Source organism: Astatotilapia calliptera, chromosome 14, assembly GCF_964374335.1.
Source record: "Astatotilapia calliptera chromosome 14, fAstCal68.1, whole genome shotgun sequence".
NCBI lineage: Eukaryota > Metazoa > Chordata > Actinopteri > Cichliformes > Cichlidae > Astatotilapia > Astatotilapia calliptera.
Window position 1 is genome coordinate 22,963,826 of NC_137435.1, and position 21,228 is coordinate 22,985,053.

At 39.5% G+C, this 21,228-nt stretch overlaps 1 protein-coding gene across 1 annotated transcript; it reads left to right on the top strand.

Annotated features, from left to right (window-relative positions):
* Nucleotides 1-5,462: 5,462 nt before the first annotated feature.
* LOC113036406 (P2X purinoceptor 5-like) lies at nucleotides 5,463-20,095 on the top strand. Its single transcript, XM_080288516.1, has 13 exons — nucleotides 5,463-7,321; nucleotides 9,658-9,808; nucleotides 9,903-9,974; nucleotides 13,840-13,915; nucleotides 14,037-14,133; nucleotides 14,491-14,571; nucleotides 14,687-14,828; nucleotides 15,681-15,817; nucleotides 15,982-16,075; nucleotides 17,586-17,651; nucleotides 17,751-17,833; nucleotides 18,298-18,360; nucleotides 18,530-20,095. The coding sequence occupies exons 1-13, from the start codon at nucleotides 7,197-7,199 to the stop codon at nucleotides 18,657-18,659; spliced, it is 1,317 nt and encodes a 438-aa protein (XP_080144642.1). The 5' UTR covers nucleotides 5,463-7,196; the 3' UTR covers nucleotides 18,660-20,095.
* The last annotated feature ends 1,133 nt before the right edge of the window (nucleotides 20,096-21,228 follow it).

Sequence of the window (21,228 nt, forward strand, 5' to 3'; positions counted from 1 at the left end):
TTGCCCAAGGACACAACGACCACGACTGTCCAAGCCGGGGCTAGAACCGGCAACCTTCTGATTACAAGGCGAACTCACAACTCTTGAGCCACAATCGCCCCATTAATATCCTCGTTAGGGGTGGAGCAGGTATTAACAAGGTTTAACTAATTAAGTGGTTGGTTAATGTAAAAGAAAGTAGACGATTTACAATGCAGCTCTCTTTATCTCTCTTAAAAAAGAGATAAGATAAATTCACATGAAATCACATTCAAACACATGCTTATTGTATTTCTACTCACATCCATAAGCTAGAAAGTTTAGCATTGTCCCCACAGTCATCAATATTGGTTCTGGGATGGCTTTGATTGGAGCTGTGAGTGTCATTAATAAGTATAAATGTTCTTAAAAGACTGGAACAAGATTGTTTAAATGTCACAGCACTGAATTAAATTCTGTTTACAGGAAACCTTCGTCTGTGACATTATCCTTCTCCATTTTACAAAGAAAAAGAAATCTTAGAGACAATAGAAGCACAAAAAATCTCAAAATTTGAGAAGCAACACACAAGTACATATACAGAGATATGTCTTTTTTGTTATATGAAAAAACACCATGGTGCTTAACTACACTATTTATGTAGAGAGAGACGAATGTGCAAGTATCATGCTTGTTGACATGAAGTGGAAGGGGTTACATGAATAGGATGTGGGACCTATGGAATCTGATGGGAAAACAACTAGTATAAGGAACTGCTCTCACAGTTAGAGATTGCTGAGGTACAACACGTATACTACGGCAAGAGGGAGCCAGGAAAAGGTCGGGGGAGATATCATCATCACCCCAACCCAAGATTGCGCACCAAGCCCCAAATACAATAGTAGAAGGGGTGTTAAGTGTGAGAGGAACTAACCTGAAAGATAGGATCATGGCGACACTTGAAACCTGGACCCTCCATAGCTAGTTAACATGTTGGCACGAAGTGCCCTCTAAAGGTCTACTTAATGATGTGAATACAACACTGAACAATTCCTACTGCAACCATCACCAAGACTTATCAGCTGATCAACACTGCGGCAGCAGTGATTAATGAGATGCTTGGCTACAAAAAGGGAAGCCACAAAGAGCAGCACCCTCCATGGAGAAGGAGACTAGAGGAAGTTAGCCAACTAATGGAGTTACAGAAAGGTGTAATGAAGAAGGTGCCTAAGAAGTATGGCGATCTGTCCATACCTGAAGCTTTGGAAACTGCCAAGCAAAGACTCACAGCTTTGGCCAGATTGAAGAGGTATACCAGAGAAATAGAAGGCAGGACAATACTCCACAGAACCATCCAAGGTGTACTCTCAGTAGCAGGGGAACAATATGAGAACAGCGCCAGCAAGCCTGTAGATGGAGCAGTACTGGAAGAGCATATGGGAGAAGGACGCAACCCATAACCACAATGCTCAGTGGCTAGTGGCTCTAAGTGTAGACCATAGCAACTTCCCAGAACAGGGTCCAGTAACCATCACGGTGGCAGACATCCAAGAAAGGGTTTCCAGTAAGAAGAACACCAGAGATCTCTGTCCAGAAGAGCGCCAAGTATGACATTATATCATAAAAGCGACTCTAACATCAGTGTTAAAGTTCCATAAAAACAAACATGTTTGGACATTCAATTAATTTTTCACAGATATGCTGAAAATTGCACTATTTACAATCATTACAGTATGTCTTGATGATCTGTTTTCATTTCTGATGTGCCTTAGCTCCTTGATTGTGTCTCTATACTCCACTGAAGTCTTACACCGAGACGTTCAGCTGCATGACCCACTCTTTTAGCATTGAATCAGCTCATATTAAAGTGCACTGGATCATAGATGGGTTAATTTCCCACTCAGCAATTCAATCACAATCCCTCTATATCTGCTATGGGAAAGTTTGATTTCTTGATTTGTTTTAATCATTTCTTATACATTCATTCTCAAGAAAGTATATTTACTTTTTGTTTGGACAGAATGTTAATGCTCAATAATGCTAAAAGCTACATCATCTACATCAAGAATTGTATCCAAAATTCCTAAATTCTGTCTGCAGGAAGGTTAATCAGGAGGGAAGAGACATTAGCCCAACCTATGACAACAAGGACAAATATAAGGACAAATAGAGTAGCTATAATAGAGTAGGGGGTTGGTAAATTATATTAAACATTTGTCTTTAAAAAAAAAGAAACAAGGAATGACTGTTTTGGGGTTTTTTTGGTTTACAAATCTGATTGAGGGAAATAATTGTTAGTAACATGGTTTTCAAATGTAAGATCAGTAGTTTAGACAAGTGTTTAAAATCCACATTTGCTAAGCTAATTGGATGATAAGAACAACAACTCAGAGGATCCTTGTTCTTCTTCATCATTAAAGAAATGAACACTTAGTACAGTGTTGGAGGCAGTTTGAGAGACTGAGATGCAAAATCAAAACCAAGACAGATGTGAACAGGTTATAAGGAATAACAGACTCTGAAAACACACACACAAAGTAATCCATGTGAACACACAGAATAGTCACTTTACTTTTAGGAGAAAGCGATGCTCATGTTCCCTGGCAATTTCTCAAAAAACATTTGTGGTGAACCTAAAAAATGCCCATGTTGCACTTAAAAGTTGTGCACAGGCAATCATGTTGGGTGCATTATCAGTGATTAAACATGTGATCTTGTTCTGTATCCTCCATGAATGCAGAAGGACTCTCTTGATCTACTTCAGGTGCTAAGCTGTGTGGGTCACAGGTAATTTAGAGACGCCCCTGCTAATAACGAAGGATGCACCCAAACTGAATACTGAGGTGTGTTTTTATCAAGTAAGACATCAAGTAAGGCTGATACCAGAAGACAAGCCACTACTCTGGTTTTGTGGTGTGAGATGCAGGGCAAAGAGACTCCAGCTGTTTATGAATGGCAAGGTTTTGGGTGGTTATAGACCACCAGCTGCTGATTTAGCTGTGGCCAAACCAAAGAAGAACAGAGCCCAGAGAGGGTGCACTAGAACTGTGTTGGTACTGTGTTTCTGTCACCTTGGGCGATATACAGACCCTACCAAACCATAACAACTAGAAATGTGAACAAAGTTTTGCCATCTTAATATTAACCACTAGGTTACATTATGCCATTCACCATGAGAGCTACAATCCTTGCTCCAGCAGGTTTGGGCTAACAATAAGGATTGAGATCTGGTCTTACTGTGGGAGTTTGGGCTTGGTGGGCTGTGAAGGTACTGCAGGTGGCCTTTTTTATGGAAACGCATTGTAAAAAACAGGACCTCTTCTGACCACGGGGAAGGTCTTTATTTGTAGCCAAAGCTCTAAAACGTAGGGAAATGTAGTAAATAGTCCAACATTTATCCTCTCCTTCATATTTTTCAAAACTATCCGTCTTGATGCTTGACACCCCTGATCTCGATGATTGAATCCCAAAGTGTGGTCGGAGCCTTTTGCTAATGCTTTCCAGGTGGGCAGCAGTAATAACCAACCCCAAATCAGGGAAAAATGTGTAATAAGGATGTTGGTCATCTCCATTTGAGGACAGGCATGCAGAAGTTGCAGTGTGTTGCAGTACACTGGAGTAACAGTAGAGGGAGATATTTTATTTCAAGCCAACGTGAAAATAATCAAAGCATTTAAACATACATTATTAACACATTCAAATGCAAATACATATCAGCCGCCTAGCTTAATAGTTGTGATTCCTCTCCTTGATGTGTTGAAGCTTTGTCCTCCTTGGTGCCTATGCATTTGACCTAGAAACAAAAGATGCCACACTCAGTACAGTCCTATCTACCAGCCAACAAAAACACTTAAACCATTCCACAAGAGATAACAGAAATCATAATCATATACACTCGACAACTAACTGTGTTCCTAATGTAACTATCCCACACCAACTGCCGCTCCACTGCTCTCTTAAGTAGGGCTCCTTGATAGGCAGATCGGCAACAGGTGAGGGATTAATCCCAGGTGTGGCTGGCTCAAAGGCAGGAGGCTCTCCAGGCACACACACAAACACACAAACTCACTCCAACTCGTGCACAGGGAAGCAAGGGACCAGGAGCAGATCACACCAACAAACAACCATAAGCATTCGAGAAGACAAATGAAAGTAATAAATATTCATCAAACCCAAAAATAACGCATGATCCCTAGGTCACAGTCCCAGCCCCATGACGACGTTGTGGGTGCAACAATATTATTTCATGAATGACTTTTTCACAGTATGCCTACTAGTCATCCATACATGCAGTGATATGATTTGATTTGATTTTTTTTTTTTTTTTAGAAAATGTGTTTCTTTTCTCATTTTATTGATTATTATTAAGACAGGGATTTGTTAAAATAGATCTGAACAGTATTGCAGAGGCAGATTTGTCATGATGAAAACAAATCGCAGGTTTTGTTAAATGCAATTTTAATTTTTGAACTTTACCTGTGAGTAATTTCCAACCAAATATCTGTAGTTACAATCTAGTATCACGGCAAATTAACTGTTTACAATCCAAAGCATTTCAATTTTATATCTTAATGGGTAATTAAGGCGGGATTATAAGTGATTACATTACAAATTAAATAAACAGAAAAGCAGTTAAGGGGGGGGGGGCTTAAAAACAACACAACGTCAGTGCCTATATGGACACTGTGGCTCCATTAAAAACCAGACTGCCTAAAACTAAATCTGAGCCCTGGCTGAACGACATGACCCGAGCTGTCGGACTCGACTGCCGTCGAGCTGAGCGCAAGTGAAAAAGGACAAGTTACAAGTGTCATTCCAGATGCTGAAGGACTGTTGGCGTCAATATCAAAGAACTGCAAAAGATGCCAAAAGAAAACACTTATATGACATTATTTTTGTCAAACTGCCGTGTTTTATTTAAAACTATTAACTCTGTTCTTAATGCACCATATACTGACTGTATCGAGCCCTCATCAGAAGCCTGTGAAATTTTTTACACTTTTTTATTGACAAGGTCTCCTCCACAAGGGCTCAAATCTCTCCTCATGCTCACGACCTCTCAGTCTCTGTTTCCTGCTCTGCTGCCTTTGACAGGTTTGAGCCTGTGACTCTGTCCTTTTTAAAGGAGACTGTTGGTCATCTTAAGCCTGCAGGGTCTCCAAATGATGCTGTCCCTCCTCGACTTTTAAAAGGGGTGTTACCTACAGTTGGTCCTTTGGTTCTTGAGCTGGTAAACCATAGTCTGATGTCAGGTGTTGTCCCTAAAGATTTTAAACATGCAGTAGTCAAACCCCTGATTAAAAAACCTGCTCTTGATCCTACGGTTCTTGCAAATTACAGTCCTATCTCCAAACTACCTTTTCTTTCCAAAATTCTTGAAAAGGTAGTTTACAGCCAAATAATGGCCTTCCTGGAAAAGCAAAATGTGTTAGAAGTTTTCCAATCTGGTTTAAAACCCTTTCATAGCACTGAATCAGCCCTTTTAAAAGTTTTTAATGACATATTTTTAGCGACTGATGCTGGGGACTGTGTTGTTCTTGTGCTTTTTTTGACAGCTGCGTTTGATACTGTGGATCATGCCATTTTATTCTCTCGTTTGGAGCACTGGGTGGGCATTAGGGGCCCAGCACTGGAGTGGTTCAGGTCCTACTTGGCGGGGCGAATTTTTTGTGTCAGCCTCGGTGACTATGTGTCGTCCTCCGCTCCCCTCTTGTGTGGTGTCCCACAGGGCTCAGTTCTAGGCCCCCTCCTCTTCTCTTTATATCTGCTTCCTCTTGGTTCTGTACTGAGAAAGCACGGCATTGCTTTCCACTTTTATGCTGATGACTGTCAGATCTATGTCCCTCTAAAGAAAAAAGGCAGATACCTTACACAGCCATTACTTCAGTGTCTCGATGACATTAAGGTTTGGATGTCTGTTAACTTTTTAAAATTCAATGATAAAAAGACAGAGGTGATGGTTTTTGGTAGCCCCACTGAGACCCCAATGTGTATGTAGATTCCCTGGCCCAGTATGTTAAGCCAACTGTCACAAACCTAGGGGTCAAAGTGGACTGTGATCTGAAGTTTAACAATCAAATTAAGGCAGTGGTAAAATCTAGCTTCTTTCACCTCAGGCAGCTGGCAAAAATAAAGCCAATTCTTTGAGCACTTTGAGACAGTGATCCACACCATTGTTAGCACTCGGCTGGATTACTGTAATGCACTTTATATTGGGGTCAGCGCATCATATATTAGTCATCTACAGAGGGTGCAAAATGCCGCAGCTCGTCTTTTAACTGGCACTCGAAAGTTTGAGCACATTTCCCCTGTTTTAGCTTCACTTCACTGGCTGCCCATTTCTTGTAGGATTCATTTTAAAATTCTTTTATTTACTTTGAAAGCTCTCCATGGCCTAGCCCCATCTTATCTCTCTGAGCTGCTACAGCCTTATACACCCACCTGCTCTCTCAGGTCAGATGATCAGCTGCTCCTGAAGATACCCAGGACTGGCCGTAAACTTAGAGGAGATCGTGCTTTTGCTGTAGAAGCTCCAAAACTGTGGAACGAGCTTCCTTTAGAGATTAGACAGGCCAGTTCTTTATCTGTCACTCTTGGAAACCCACATCTTTACCGACACCACGTGAGATGTTGGTTTTTATTTTTATTTCAGTTGTTTTTAGGTGATTCGATGCTGTTTTATCTTGTTTTTGTTTTAATGTAGGGCTGTTTTAATTTTATGTTTTATTTATTTATTTTGCTGTTTTCTGTTTTTCTATTGTTTTAACTTATTTTCTGTACAGCACTTTGTTCCTGTGCTGGGTATTTTAAAGTGCTTTATGAATAAAATTGGATTGGAATTGGATTAAAATAAATAAGTAAATTTTAAAAAATAACAAATCATGCAGTTTAAAAACAAGTAACTGGATTAACAAACGTAACAATGAATACAGATTTTAATCAGGCATTTTATAGGAGACCCTTTCCTGTTTTTCCTTGCTTAATTTGTTTTTACAGTTAATTGTTGCGTGTTGATGTTCTTTTACCTTTTCCATTCTGCCTTGCCTTTGATACTAGGGAAGTCCAACAGTAATACCTAAATACATATTGTAGCTAATGTACGCTTGGCGGTGGTTGTGCAATGAGGTGTGTTTTCGCCTCCCACGCGGTGTTTGCTGTAAGAGCTTGCATCGAATCTTTCCATTACAATCAAGTTTCGTTTTAACACTGACATCAAACTGCAGACTAAGAGCTGCGTGATGGCCACGGCCGCGATCAACTCCTTACTGAACTACAAAACAGAAAAATACATTGATACAAAAAATAAGGCAGTCGGAGTGTTGCACAGACTTTTTCAGTTATCTGTCATTGGTTACATAATAGGGTAAGTGCATTATTGCCACGTATAATTTCCTGCACTGTACATGTTATTATTTAACGGGTTAACTTAAAATAAGTCACTGAACAAATATAATAACATTTGGGCTTTGTCTGTAGCATATCGTTTGGTAAACAGAATAAAACAAACAAACAAAAAATATTAATTTTTGAATGAGCGGTTCATTTATTGTATTGAATAGTAGACTATTCGCACGTTACACGCTTATTTTATACTTTAAAGAAGTAAGCAAAATTAAAAATAAAATGCTTAAAATGTCAGAATTTTGACCTGTGCGTTTGAGCAAATACCACATGAACGTTTCTCTTTCGCTGTTTTGTTTTTTGTTTTTGCCCGAACCTATGCGCACTTGTGGCATGCGGTTCAGCGTCTCGCTTTACCCGACACAATTCAAAAGTGTTACCTGGGACACAACAGGCGGAAACGGAACACAAGGGGTCTATTCCTGGCTTACCGATAACAGCCGAAAACCGCATACAGTAATCTTTAGGTGTCATGTGGGTAGAATGTAGAGAACTGTGCATATAAGTCTGCACAAAACAATTTTTACACAACACTTATCTTTATAACTGAGTTTAAATGTTTTGGTGTGTGAAAATGCGTCAGATTATATTAGGTTTATGACGTGCAGTGTTTGAACCACGATCTGTTAGGATTCCTTTAATGTTATCAGCACAAAGATCAGAGAGTCCCTGTTATAGTGGGAGGAAAAGGGGGGCTACCCACTCATTCATGGGGGGGGGGGGGGGGGCTTTAATCCAAACTTTGTTTATATTAATAGTGGAGGCTTTGATGTTGCTTTTATCCCTTAGCAAAATTAGAAAAATGGGTTAGACCAATTTCACAGCTAAGATATTAGGTTACTGCTAATGCACACTGTTACTGTGGTCTTACCTCAAATAAAGAAGAATATGAAAAGCACACAAATGTGACTAAGAAATCATTTGGCTATGAGCTGCTGTTAATATCAGATGTGACACAGTGTTAATGAGGACAGCTGAACACAATGAAACAGCAGGTCCTTCTCCAAATGATGTGACACAAGGTGAGATCGTTTAGTGGCAACTAAAAAGTATTATTAGGAATCATTTTTGAGGATTGCAAATGTGGGGAGGTTTCAAACTGTGCAGACTTTGTGGAAAACCTTTATCATTGATTTTCATTGAACATGGCATATGAACTGCTCATTACTGGCCACCCCAACAATACCCACTGATTGTCATGTACAGCCGCTGGCTAACTTATTCCTTTAAAACATTCGTCAGAGATGTGGGTCAACATGGAAGAGGGTCGCTGAGACTGCTTGTATATTGTCACAGTTTGCTGATTTGGGAGACTGTTTTGAGTGTGATGTAAATACAGAACACAGGCAGGGGTTTAGCAACAAAACAATCTGCTTTATTTGGCTGTTGTAAAAAGTCCAAAAGGCAAAACAGAACCCTAAGAGAAGAAACTAAACTGAGGCATGGGAACAAACTGGGACCAGGAGACTGATGGGACAGATGACACAGGAAGATGGCATTTTCTATAAACACAGAAGGGCAATCGGGGAAGTAGATATAGTTGAACTAAATCACGGAGGATGTGAGAAGGCGAAGCAAAACTAAATGAAAAGCACAAGGGACAATTAACTATCAAAATAAAGCAGAAAGTGAGAAGCGATAATTAAACTACACCAAGTTCATTGCCCTGGAGAACAGCTACAATCTCAGAGCCAGTAGCTGGCCGTGGTTTAAAGTGCCCCTTGCAAACACAGAGTCAGGAAACATTCGGAAAGTCCTCCGAACGTTCTCATTGTCTCACAGCACGTCCTCTGAGAACCACTGGTCCCTCATTCAATAAGCCCAAATTTTACTTGAGGTTAGTATTTGTAAGCTTTCAGTATAACCTCCAATCTGCTAAATATGCTAAAGTATTTTATTCTGCCTATGCGAACAATGTAAATCGCAGTGTGGACTAAACCATTTTGGTTCTTTTTAAGAGATGAAAGGACCCCTGAGCCTCCACAATATGTTGAAATCAAAGTTCAGTCACACAGCCAGTTCATTTGGGCAATTTACTTATGGAACTAATTAATTAATAATAATAAAAATGTAAACAAAAAAACAAACTCTTCATTCCAGGCCTTGCAAGGTTAGAGAGTCCCACTAAGCCAACCACTTTGATACACCTGACTAGCAGTATCACCCCTCAATGCATACTGTATGTCACAAAAGACAGTTGAAAAAGGCAAAAACATATAAAATATCTGCATAAGGTTTGCACCAAAGCTTTTACCAAAGACCTGCGAGAACACTGGGTAGTTCTGCTTTGATTTAAAGGTGGGTTTTCATAGTCAAGCAAGGCTACCAGGAGATAGATGATGCCATCCAGAGTTCTGTCATAACTAAAGTGAAGGGAACTGCGGTGACCAACACCAGTGAATCTGGTCTGCTTGTGTGGGGACCTGAGGAGTATGTCATCCCCCCACAGGTGAGAACACTTTTATTATTTCAGACTAGATTAAAGCCATGCACTGCTGATGAGACTTTGACATTTTGTCTGTTATTTTCTTTTTGTCATTCAGGGTGAAGATGTTCTGTTTGTTGTAACCAGCTTCTTAGAGACACCAAACCAGAAGATGGGTTACTGTGCTGAGGTGAGAACATTTTGTTTTCACTTTAAATCACTGACTGGACATAATAGACCACAGTGATGGTATTTCTAACTTTAACTAAGAGGTGTTTTCATTGTTTTTAGATTTGATGAATGGCAGCGGTGATGATCAGGTCGTTGTCTCAGTTTTAATTGCTGGTCATTCTACAGACTCATTTGCCATCAAATAAAACAATTCTTCTAACATTCCCTTGTTTTACTGACAACGGAAATATTGCCTCTCCTGTTGATTTCACTTTCACTTTAACCTTTCACCTGCCAGCCCAATTTTTCTAGCATGCACCACACCACAGACAGTTTCCTCTTGCAAGTACAGGTTAGATAGAGTGTGTCATACTGTGTTGCAAGTAAATGATGTTAACTCTAAGGAGAGTATCCACTATTTATTTAGGGGATTTGTTTCATTTTGTCTGTTACTTACAGGAAAAAACTTTTTTTCAATAAGTGATTACATGAGATAGGTAACACCATAAAGTGCCAGAATGTGGAAGAATGATATTTTATGAAACTACTTTATCACTCTGCATGTGAATATAACAGACTGGGGAGGCTTCCTCCAGTGCTTCATGGCCCACCTGACAATAGCGTGATGTGTTTAAAGTCATACACATTGGTTTGTGGCTGACCTGTAATTCCTCTCCTTCATGGTAACATATTGTTTGCACGGTAGCAGAGAAGTGTTTTCCTCACACCTCTTAACCCATTTTGTCACCTCCATCATCATCATATGAGTGTGTATGTGTGTCAGTATTCATGATTTATTTTCAGCTCACAATATACAGTATGTAAACCCAGAAGACTCTCTGGGTTGCCTGCCTGATAGCCATCAGCTAAGAAGAAACAAACAGCTATAAAAATTTGCTCTTATAAATATTGACCGAAACCGAGAGCAGGGTCTGACACTTGCAGGGGAGCCTTTTGGTATCATGCAGCATGTGCCATTTTTAACGGTTGAGTTCTAGTAAAATAGAAAAAGCACAGACATGCATCCATTTAACACTCTTGGCTTCATTTAACTTTCATATTCACCATGTTGCTAGAATACAGAAATCTTCTATTTTAGATTAAGATATTCTTGGATGCTAACAAGTTCTGACTGCATTAAATATACTGAAATTTACTTTTTGTGTTATATTTGTAAATTCTGACTTTGTATCCCTTATTTTTGACTTACATTTACATATGTACAGTGGGGCAAAAAAGTATTTAGTCAGCCACCGATTGTGCAAGTTGCCCCACCTAAAATGATGACAGAGGTCAGTAATTTGCACCAGAGGTACACTTCAACTGTGAGAGACAGAATGTGAAAAAAAAATCCATGAATCCACATGGTAGGATTTGTAAAGAATTTATTCATAAATTAGGGTGGAAAATAAGTATTTGGTCAATAACAAAAATACAACTCAATACTTTGTAACATAACCTTTGTTGGCAATAACAGAGGTCAAACGTTTACTATAGGTCTTTACCAGGTTTGCACACACAGTAGCTGGTATTTTGGCCCATTCCTCCATGCAGATCTTCTCGAGAGCAGTGATGTTTTGGGGCTGTCGCCGAGCAACACGGACTTTCAACTCCCGCCACAGATTTTCTATGGGGTTGAGGTCTGGAGACTGGCTAGGCCACTCCAGGACTTTCAAATGCTTCTTACGGAGCCACTCCTTTGTTGCCCGGGCGGTGTGTTTTGGATCATTGTCATGTTGGAAGACCCAGCCTCGTTTCATCTTCAAAGTTCTCACTGATGGAAGGAGGTTTTGGCTCAAAATCCCACGATACATGGCCCCATTCATTCTGTCCTTAACACGGATCAGTTGTCCTGTCCCCTTGGCAGAAAAACAGCCCCATAGCATGATGTTTCCACCCCCATGCTTCACAGTAGGTATGGTGTTCTTGGGATGCAACTCAGTATTCTTCTTCCTCCAAACACGACGAGTTGAGTTTATACCAAAAAGTTCTACTTTGGTTTCATCTGACCACATGACATTCTCCCAATCCTCTGCTGTATCATCCATGTGCTCTCTGGCAAACTTCAGACGGGCCTGGACATGCACTGGCTTCAGCAGCGGAACACGTCTGGCACTGCGGGATTTGATTCCCTGCCGTTGTAGTGTGTTACTGATGGTGACCTTTGTTACTTTGGTCCCAGCTCTCTGCAGGTCATTCACCAGTTCCCCCCGTGTGGTTCTGGGATCTTTGCTCACCGTTCTCATGATCATTTTGACCCCACGGGATGAGATCTTGCGTGGAGCCCCAGATCGAGGGAGATTATCAGTGGTCTTGTATGTCTTCCATTTTCTGCTGATTGCTCCCACAGTTGATTTTTTCACACCAAGCTGCTTGCCTATTGTAGATTCACTCTTCCCAGTCTGGTGCAGGTCTACAATACTTTTCCTGGTGTCCTTCGAAAGCTCTTTGGTCTTGGCCATGGCGGAGTTTGGAGTCTGACTGTTTGAGGCTGTGGACAGGTGTCTTTTATACAGATGATGAGTTCAGACAGGTGCCATTCATACAGGTAACGAGTGGGGGACAGAAAAGCTTCTTACAGAAGACGTTACAGGTCTGTGAGAGCCAGAGATTTTCCATGTTTGAGGTGACCAAATACTTATTTTCCACCCTAATTTACGAATAAATTCTTTACAAATCCTACTGTGTGGATTCATGGATTTTTTTTCACATTCTGTCTCTCACAGTTGAAGTGTACCTCTGGTGCAAATTACTGACCTCTGTCATCATTTTAAGTGGGGGAACTTGCACAATCGGTGGCTGACAAGGAGTTGATAGTGGACTTCCGGAGGTGCAGAGAAGTACACACCCCCATCACCATCAACGGCGCTGCTGTGGAGAGAGTGAGCAGCTTCCGGTTCCTTGGGGTACATCTGGCTGAGGATCTTACGTGGTCAGTACACACAAACAAAACAGTGAAGAAGGCGCAGCAGCGCCTCTTCTTTCTCAGGAGACTGAAAAGATTCGGCATGAGCCCCCGCATCCTCAGGACCTTCTATCACTGTGCCATTGAGAGCATCCTCACTGGATGCATCACCACCATGTATGGCAACAGCACCGCCTACAACTGCAAAGCTCTCCAGCGAGTAGTGCGGTGCTCTGAACGGATAATTGGAGGTGAGCTTCCTTCCCTCCAAGACATCTACAGGAAGCGGTGCCTGAGGAAAGCGGGGAGGATCATCAAGGACTCCAGTCACCCCAGCCATAAACTGTTCAGACTGCTTCCATCAGGAAGGAGGTTCTGCAGCATCCGGTCCCGTACCAGCAGACTGAGAGACAGCTTCTTCCACCAGGCCATCAGACTGCTGAACACGTCATAGACACCTCAGCTTCACTACTGGAACTTTAACATTATGCACTACACACTGTACAGTAATGCCACTGTTTTGCACATGTCTCAACTCTGTATATTTTATTTTATATATTTTATTTATTGTTTACTCTATTTAAATTGTAAAATATGTGTACACACACACACACACACACACACGTAGAAAAATATTTAGTATACACATCCAGAAATGCATATACTATTATATATTGTACATATATTTATTAGTTTCAGATGTAGCCATTCTTGTATTTTGCTTGTTTACATTATTGTATTTTGCACAACTCTGTTGCTTGTGAAGCTCGCACACAAGAATTTCACTCACATGTGCTGTACCAATGTACCTGCACATGTGATGTGACAATAAAAGTGATTTGATTTGATTTGATTTGACTAAATACTTTTTTGCCCCACTGTATTTATCATTTAGTTCGATATACTATATCACACTTGGTTCTGTGTTGTGTTTTTTGTTTTGTTTTTTACATTGCCTCTGTCCTTTTTTTGTTCTCAGAGCCACAAAGTGCTTAATGGCCACTGTAGTGTTGACGAGGACTGTAAAAAGGGAAAGATGGTGGAGTCTGGTCATGGTGAGAAAGAAACATCCTGATATTAAATCAGTATTGTGAAACATGTCTGAATCAGAAACTCATGTCACATGATCATCTAGATGTTTTTAAACAGTTTTTTTTTTTTGTCTGTTGTCTAAAGGAGTCATGAGCGGCAAATGCATAAGAAACAATGAAAAGTCCAATGGGACCTGTGAAATCTTTGGCTGGTGTCCAACTGAAAAAAACATCAAACCACAGTGAGGACAAATTTGAAATGACCAATCCTCCTTTCTCTCTGCACTAACATGCACAAACATTCAGGCAAATCACGTGTAGTTGTCATTTATCAGGTCAGCACAACAGGTTTGGCACTAAATCTAAACTAAGGATGTCCTACACTGAGACACTCAGCTTCATGACCCAGTCTTATAATAGTATTGTATCAGCTCACATTAAACAGCACTGGGTCATAGATGGGTTCATTTCCCACTCAGCAATTCAATCACAATCCCTCTCTATCTGCTACAGGAAGGTTTGACTTTGATTTGTTTTTATTGTTGTCTTATACATTTATTCACAAAAATGTATATTTACTTAACATTTTGTTTTCACAGAAAGCCTTTGCTCAAAAATGCTGAAAACTTCACCATCTACATCAAGAATTTCATCCAGTTTCCTAAATTCTCATTTTCAAAGTAAGTCCTCTTTAACATTTACAACAATATCTCCTTGTACTTGCTGACTAGCTGGATATTGCTGTGTGCAATAAGCAGTTCACATCCATAAATATGTGTTTTTCTTAACTCTGAGGTCCAACATCCTCAAAACAACTGATCAATCCTACTTGAAGAAATGCAGATATGATGAGAAGCAATACCCCTACTGCCCCATCTTTCGCCTGGGAGACATTACGGGAAGAGCTGGATGCAACTTCCAAGACATGGCCACACTTGTTAGTATTACATTGTATTTTCTCAAGATTGTGTTAATGTGATATAACCTCAAATGTTACTTTCTAACACACATAGAGTTTATACCCCAAAATAATTATGATGACTGAATCCATGACTTAAAGGTTTTTTTTTAGTTACTGTTATTAGTCATGACCTTTGCTCATTGTTCTTGGGAGAAATTGTGAGACAACCGAAACATGTCCCACTGAACAAAGTTTCTCATGTTTCCTACTTCATTAGGTACAACTGTTCAACTGTCCCAAATCATTCCACTTAATGATTTGGGATCATTAAGTGGAATATCTAATCAGCCAATTACAATGCACCAAGTCAATCCATTTAGGAATTAAGACATGATCAAGATTACTTTCTGTAGTTCTATTCCTTGATAGCCACAGTGTACCCATTTTCTGACAGCTTCTTCCAGCAGGATAACGCACCATGTCACAAAACTCTGACAAAACCTGATCTCAAACTGTTTTTGAACATGGCAATGAGCTCACTTAACTATAATGGCCTCCAGTCACAAGAGCTAACAGAGAACCTGTGGAATGTGGTGAAATGGGAAATTAATCCCCTTGATGTGCAGCTGTGTGGTTCTGTCATGTCATGTGGACTGTTCTCTGTGGAATGTTCAGTGCCATGAAGAATTAGTTCTTCGTGTTCTGAAGGATTAAAGGGGTCTGATCTGGTACTAGCAGGATGTAGCTAATGTTTAACAAATGTTTTCTATACAGCTGTGAATGAACGCAGGTAAAACACCACTAATGGAATGCATACAAGTATCCAAATTTGAATACATGTATAAAAATAAAAATCTTAGAATAAGCATGTTTTGGCTGTTTTGTTAGGGTGGCGCTATTGGCATTGTGATACAGTGGGACTGTGACCTTGACAAAGGCACCTCTCACTGTAATCCAGAGTACCAGTTCACTCGCCTGGATGCCACTGTCTCCAACAAGAGCATCGCAACAGGATTTAACTTCAGGTGAGGCTCACTGCAGAGCATCTTTGTTGGCATGGTGCACAGACATGTAATCATCTTTACAACTTATGAAAGGAATAAAGAACCATAACCATTCTAAATTACCTAAAGGTTATTTATGTTTATCTTTATTTTATTTTTTATATTTTTGTTTTCTTCTCTAACAGACATGCAAGATACTTTAAAAATGCTGCTGGTGAAAGCTATCGATCTCTATACAAAGTTTATGGCATACGATTTCATATCCTGGTATATGGGAAGGTATGTACAATGCATCAGAGACAGAATGAATGCACAAACTGTGCCAATGCATTACAATAAGATAATTTATGTAATAAAGCCAATACATATAACACCAATGCAAAAATACCATTATTATTAGTAGTAGTATCCTCTCTTCTTAGGAGAGGGGTTATTAGGAATGATTTGACAATTAGACAGAATACAGTAATTAAGGGCATAAACTGCAAGAACGTGGAACATAAAATCAGACTTTATGCGGATGATGTGTTACTTTTTCTCCAAAACTCACAAACCAATCTCTCTGGGGTGATTGCATTGATAAACTCTTTTGCAAGAATTTGCAAGAAAAGATTTTTAGAATATCAACAAATTAAATCCATAGTAAAAAAAAGAAATTTAAACCCTGTCAAGTTGAACTACAAACACCATCGAGTGTGGTACAATTTCTTACTCGTAAAACCCCAAAATTACTCTCCAAAATATACAGAATGCTTTCTAAAACAGATGAATCAATATCACTTCCTATTGCAAAATGGGAAGTGGATTTATCAGTTAACTTAACTTTTTTCACTGCCCTATGCATTGCCAAGAAAACAGTCCTCATGAACGGGAAAAATAAAAAATAATCTTAATTCTAACCAATATAGAAATTATCTAATAGATAGAGCCTCTGCCACCACATCAAATCAATTGCTCTGGGCTCCTTTGATCAGCTCCATCACCTAGTGGGGGTGGGGGGTTATAGTTTGGTCCCACCTTCGCTGTTGTGATTGGGGGTAGAGACAGGCTTGGGGCGTCGGGGGATTCCCCAGGGGCGTCTTCCTTGGAGGGCTCAACCTGGGGTTGCGGTCATGTCCTGTTAAGGGCTCTCTTGGCTCTTAGGTGATGGTTTCCTCGTGGCTGCATGCAGCGGGGCTAGGGGAGGGTCTGTGCTGATGGACGTGGGTTACTGACCTGGTAGCCTGGCTGCCCCTGGGTGGGTCCGGGTCGGGTGTGGGGTTCTGAGGGTGCTCCGTCTCCGGGCTGGGGCCCTGGCTGGGCCTTGGGTCCTGGTTGGTATGTCGCCGGGGTTGTGGGTGGGTGTATGGGTGTATGGGGGCTCAGCCCTGGCGCAGGGTGCCGCCAGTACATCGAGCCACCTGAGGGGCTCTTCAACTGGTGGGGGAGGCTGTTATATCTTGCAGGAGGTCTCCTCTCTCCAGGAACTCACTCTGCAGATGGGGGAGATACAGGAGATACAGGAGAAGAACTCAGCCTGGGTGTCTATTGTCTTGTGTAGTCTGGAAGATGAGTGGATGACGGGGTGGGTGCAGTTTTCTCTGTGGTGGGGTCAGGTGGGTTGTCCTCTTTCTTTGCCTTTAGACAATAATTCTGATGGCAAAAGAACCAAACGGGACTGGTGAAAAAAAAAGAAAAGAAAAAAGGAATGATTTGAAAAGAGCACTGCAGTCTTTGCTCTTTGAACAAAAATAAATTGTAATAAACTCCTATTTAAAAACATCTCTTGGGTTTCTGATCTCCTCCACAGGCTGGAAAGTTTGCCATAGTCCCCTTGGTTGTCAATATTGGTTCAGGACTGGCTGTGATGGGAGCTGTGAGTATCATTAATAATTAAATCAACATGATATTAAATGAATTGAACAGCATTTTTTTACATATATATCACAGAATTGAATAAAATTCTTTTCAACAGGGAACCTTCTTTTGCGACATTGTCCTCCTTTATTTAACTACGGGGAAGAAGTCTTACAAAGACCAGAAGTTTGAAGTCTTAAAGTATGAAAAGCAACACACGAGTACAGATGTAGACATTTCTTAGGTTTTTTTCCATATTGAAAGGACCACAGTATGTGTGTATAGAGAATAATGAGCTAGAATAACTTCACATTAGATTTTTTTAAAATACATATATTTAATATGATATATAATTTGAATAGTTTGATTGATTTAATAATTGAGTCCAATAACATATGCTATTTAAAATCAAGACATAAGCTTGTGTTTTGGGGTTAATTAAAAGCTATTATGGTCCTCACAGGACATAAAACATGCTTAACCTTAAACATTTCCAGGAGTTATGCTGAGCCCTACAACACTGATAATCACTTTATTACAAGTTCCCAGTTTCATTTGTAGTGAGGTGTTTTCATTGTGGTTTATTACTTGTTGTTAATAAAAAGATCCTACATCATTCATTATTATCTAACTATTGAAGTAATACAGTTTTTACAAATTTTCAGTCAGGAAAAAGTGAAGAAAGGTGAAAACGTCCAGAAAACATGCAGTAATGGGCTGTCAGAGGGGTATGTTTCTGCTCTCATTTGTCTTTAAAGACTGTATTGTTGCGCGTGCATGTGTGTTTGTGTGGATTTTGATTTCTAGTTAAGGATATATGTTCATTTATGACTAGAAAAATGCATTTCTGGTGTGATCTGTGGTTAATTTACGCTTCTTTACTATTTGTTACAACAGGTCTCTGATCTGCAGAAACTGTGCCATGAAAGATATGAAGAACAAAATGGAAAAGGACAATCAAAATAGTGTAACATATCAACTATTAAGTGTTCAAAGGTCATGTCCTAACCTCATTTCACAAGTTTAGCCATAAAATATTTTAGCATTATTATGAAGAACATAAACCAAGTTTACTGAACTTTTATCTGTTTACTTTCATGGCTGTGACTTTTTTTTTCTTTTAACACTATTCAGTTCAATTTAGAGTTATTTATGTAACCCCACTTCACAATAACAGTCACCTCAAGGTGCTTTATGCTACGTCCACACTAGCCCGGATAAATTTAAAAATGGCATTTTCGTTTGAAAATGCTCCATGTCCACACTATCGTTTTCAGTTGTTTTCACAGAGTTGTGTGCCCTCACTAAAACGGCCAAAAATTCCAGTCCTGCGCATACATGAAACGCAGGACTCATTTCTATCTGCCATTTATTTACTTACTTTGGATTAATAGTCCAGCCTACAAAAAATGCAAGCATTAGCTATATTTTCAGCATCACTCCTATATAGGAAAGTTTCCATTTAAGAGATACTGTGTAGATGAAAGAAATCAGTGCTACATTTTTATTTAAATTGACTAACGATGTATAAGCATGTATAATGTAAAAATTACTGATACAAGCACAGACCCCTGTGGAACTCCATGAATGTGTGATGAATAGTAGAATGTCCAAGCGTCATGGAGGGCTTTTGTTTTAGTAGAGTAACAAACAATTTGCAGTGAGCATGTACCACTATAACCAACCAGATCAACCTCTGTGGGAGCAAAGTTTAGGTGGCTGCTTTGTATTTTGTTCTCACATCCCACTGAAGAGCATAACAAAGGAGGAAGCACTTCTTTAAATTTGATTACATCACTTCAGAAAGACATCTAGTGTTTTCCAGTGCTGTGCTGTGTTCTTTAGAAATACTGTTAAATGTTCATTGTATGTTTTAGTTTAAGTACCCTGAAGCAGCCGTTGTTCTGTTTTGGTATTATATAGGTTAAACTGAATTTATTTCAACTGAACTGAATTGAAGTGAATTGAACAAGAGCTTCAGAGAGCACAAATCCCCACAGAAAGAAAGTGGTCATACGAAAACTTTAGTAATTTATGTCGTTTCTGTTGCGTCACGCTGGTGCTGGGCTGGTTTTATTAAAAAATGCTACATCAGCCTGCTTTTATAACAACACACTGATCCCTGATCTTTGACCTTGAAACAATATATACTATAATTTTTCTGGGTCAACTATGACCTTGGGTACTAACAGTGAAGGTCAAGGTCAAATGCTTAGCCAACCTAGCTACACATGAAGTTTGAAGAAAAATTGTTTGTAATATCTGAACTGAGCAAAAAAAGAAAAAGAAAGAGAAAGTCTGCAGTCATTCAGAACGGTTGGTCTGTTTATGCTTGATTTTCATTGTTAAATATTGGACACCTCATGTATGAAATGGGCATTCAGTGTCATCTTCTGACACTATTGTTTTTCATACTTTATGTGATTTTGAAAAACTTCAAATAAAGATGTTGATAAGAAATTATGTGTTGTTTCTATCATACCTTTTAGTTGCTTCCTTGGTGTGATCTTTTGTAACACTCCTATGTACACATCTACACACAGTGGAGACACTTGCACAGATGCTGTGTGACAGTTGATCAGTGAAATGCATTCCTTCCTTTTTTTCTCAGATAGGGGATTTAGTCAGCCAGCTGTCGGTTAATATAGTTTGTTTATTCATGGTGACATCATTGATCATCATTGACATCATTTTAAAAAGAACTTTCTGCTGAACAAATAACTTTTAAACCTTAGCTGTGGAAGTGCATTTTTAATGTATACTTCATATAGATGAATGATAAATTAATATATGTGTGTGTTATTTTCATTTAGAAAATGACAATGATTTGATCTGACTTTGTATTTCTATTTTCCTTTATAATTTAAAACATTGTGGATATAATGTAAATAATGCAAATAGTATTACAACTACTGAAACTTCTTATGTTAACATAACTATGATAATGTAACTTTGTTAATGTAATTGTCAGAGTAACAATATTAAATACTTTGTCAATATTAAAAGTAAGAGTGTAATAACACAAACACAACATTAAGGTTTTTGGCCCCAAACAAACCGACTTAGACATAATTTCTCTGATTGAATTAGTGGAAAACACACTAGTTTGCACCTCCTCAGTGTTGCCTACAGATGTCACCAAAGGACAGCTTCACAACTGTAGCTTGCACAGTAGCTCTGTGAAGGTTCTCAGTCATCCAGGTCACGTCCAGGTAAGAAGCTTGGAAAGAAAACCGTCTGGACTTTTTGAAATTGCTTGAAGATGTTTCATCTCTCATCTGAGAAGTTCTTCAGACCTTGCACACTATCCCTAAAAGATAGCAATGGTTGCACAGCTGAATAATGCTTTCTGACAACAAATAAACGCTGTGTCTAAAACACTTTTGTAACACTCCTATGTACACATCTACACACAGTGGAGACACTTGCACAGATGCTGTGTGACAGTTGATCAGTTCTTGTTTATAGATTGTGTAAATATTGCAGCACAGCCAACGTGAAATGCATTCCTTCCTTTTTTTCTCAGATAGGGGATTTAGTCAGCCAGCTGTCGGTTAATATAGTTTGTTTATTCATGGTGACATCATTGATCATCA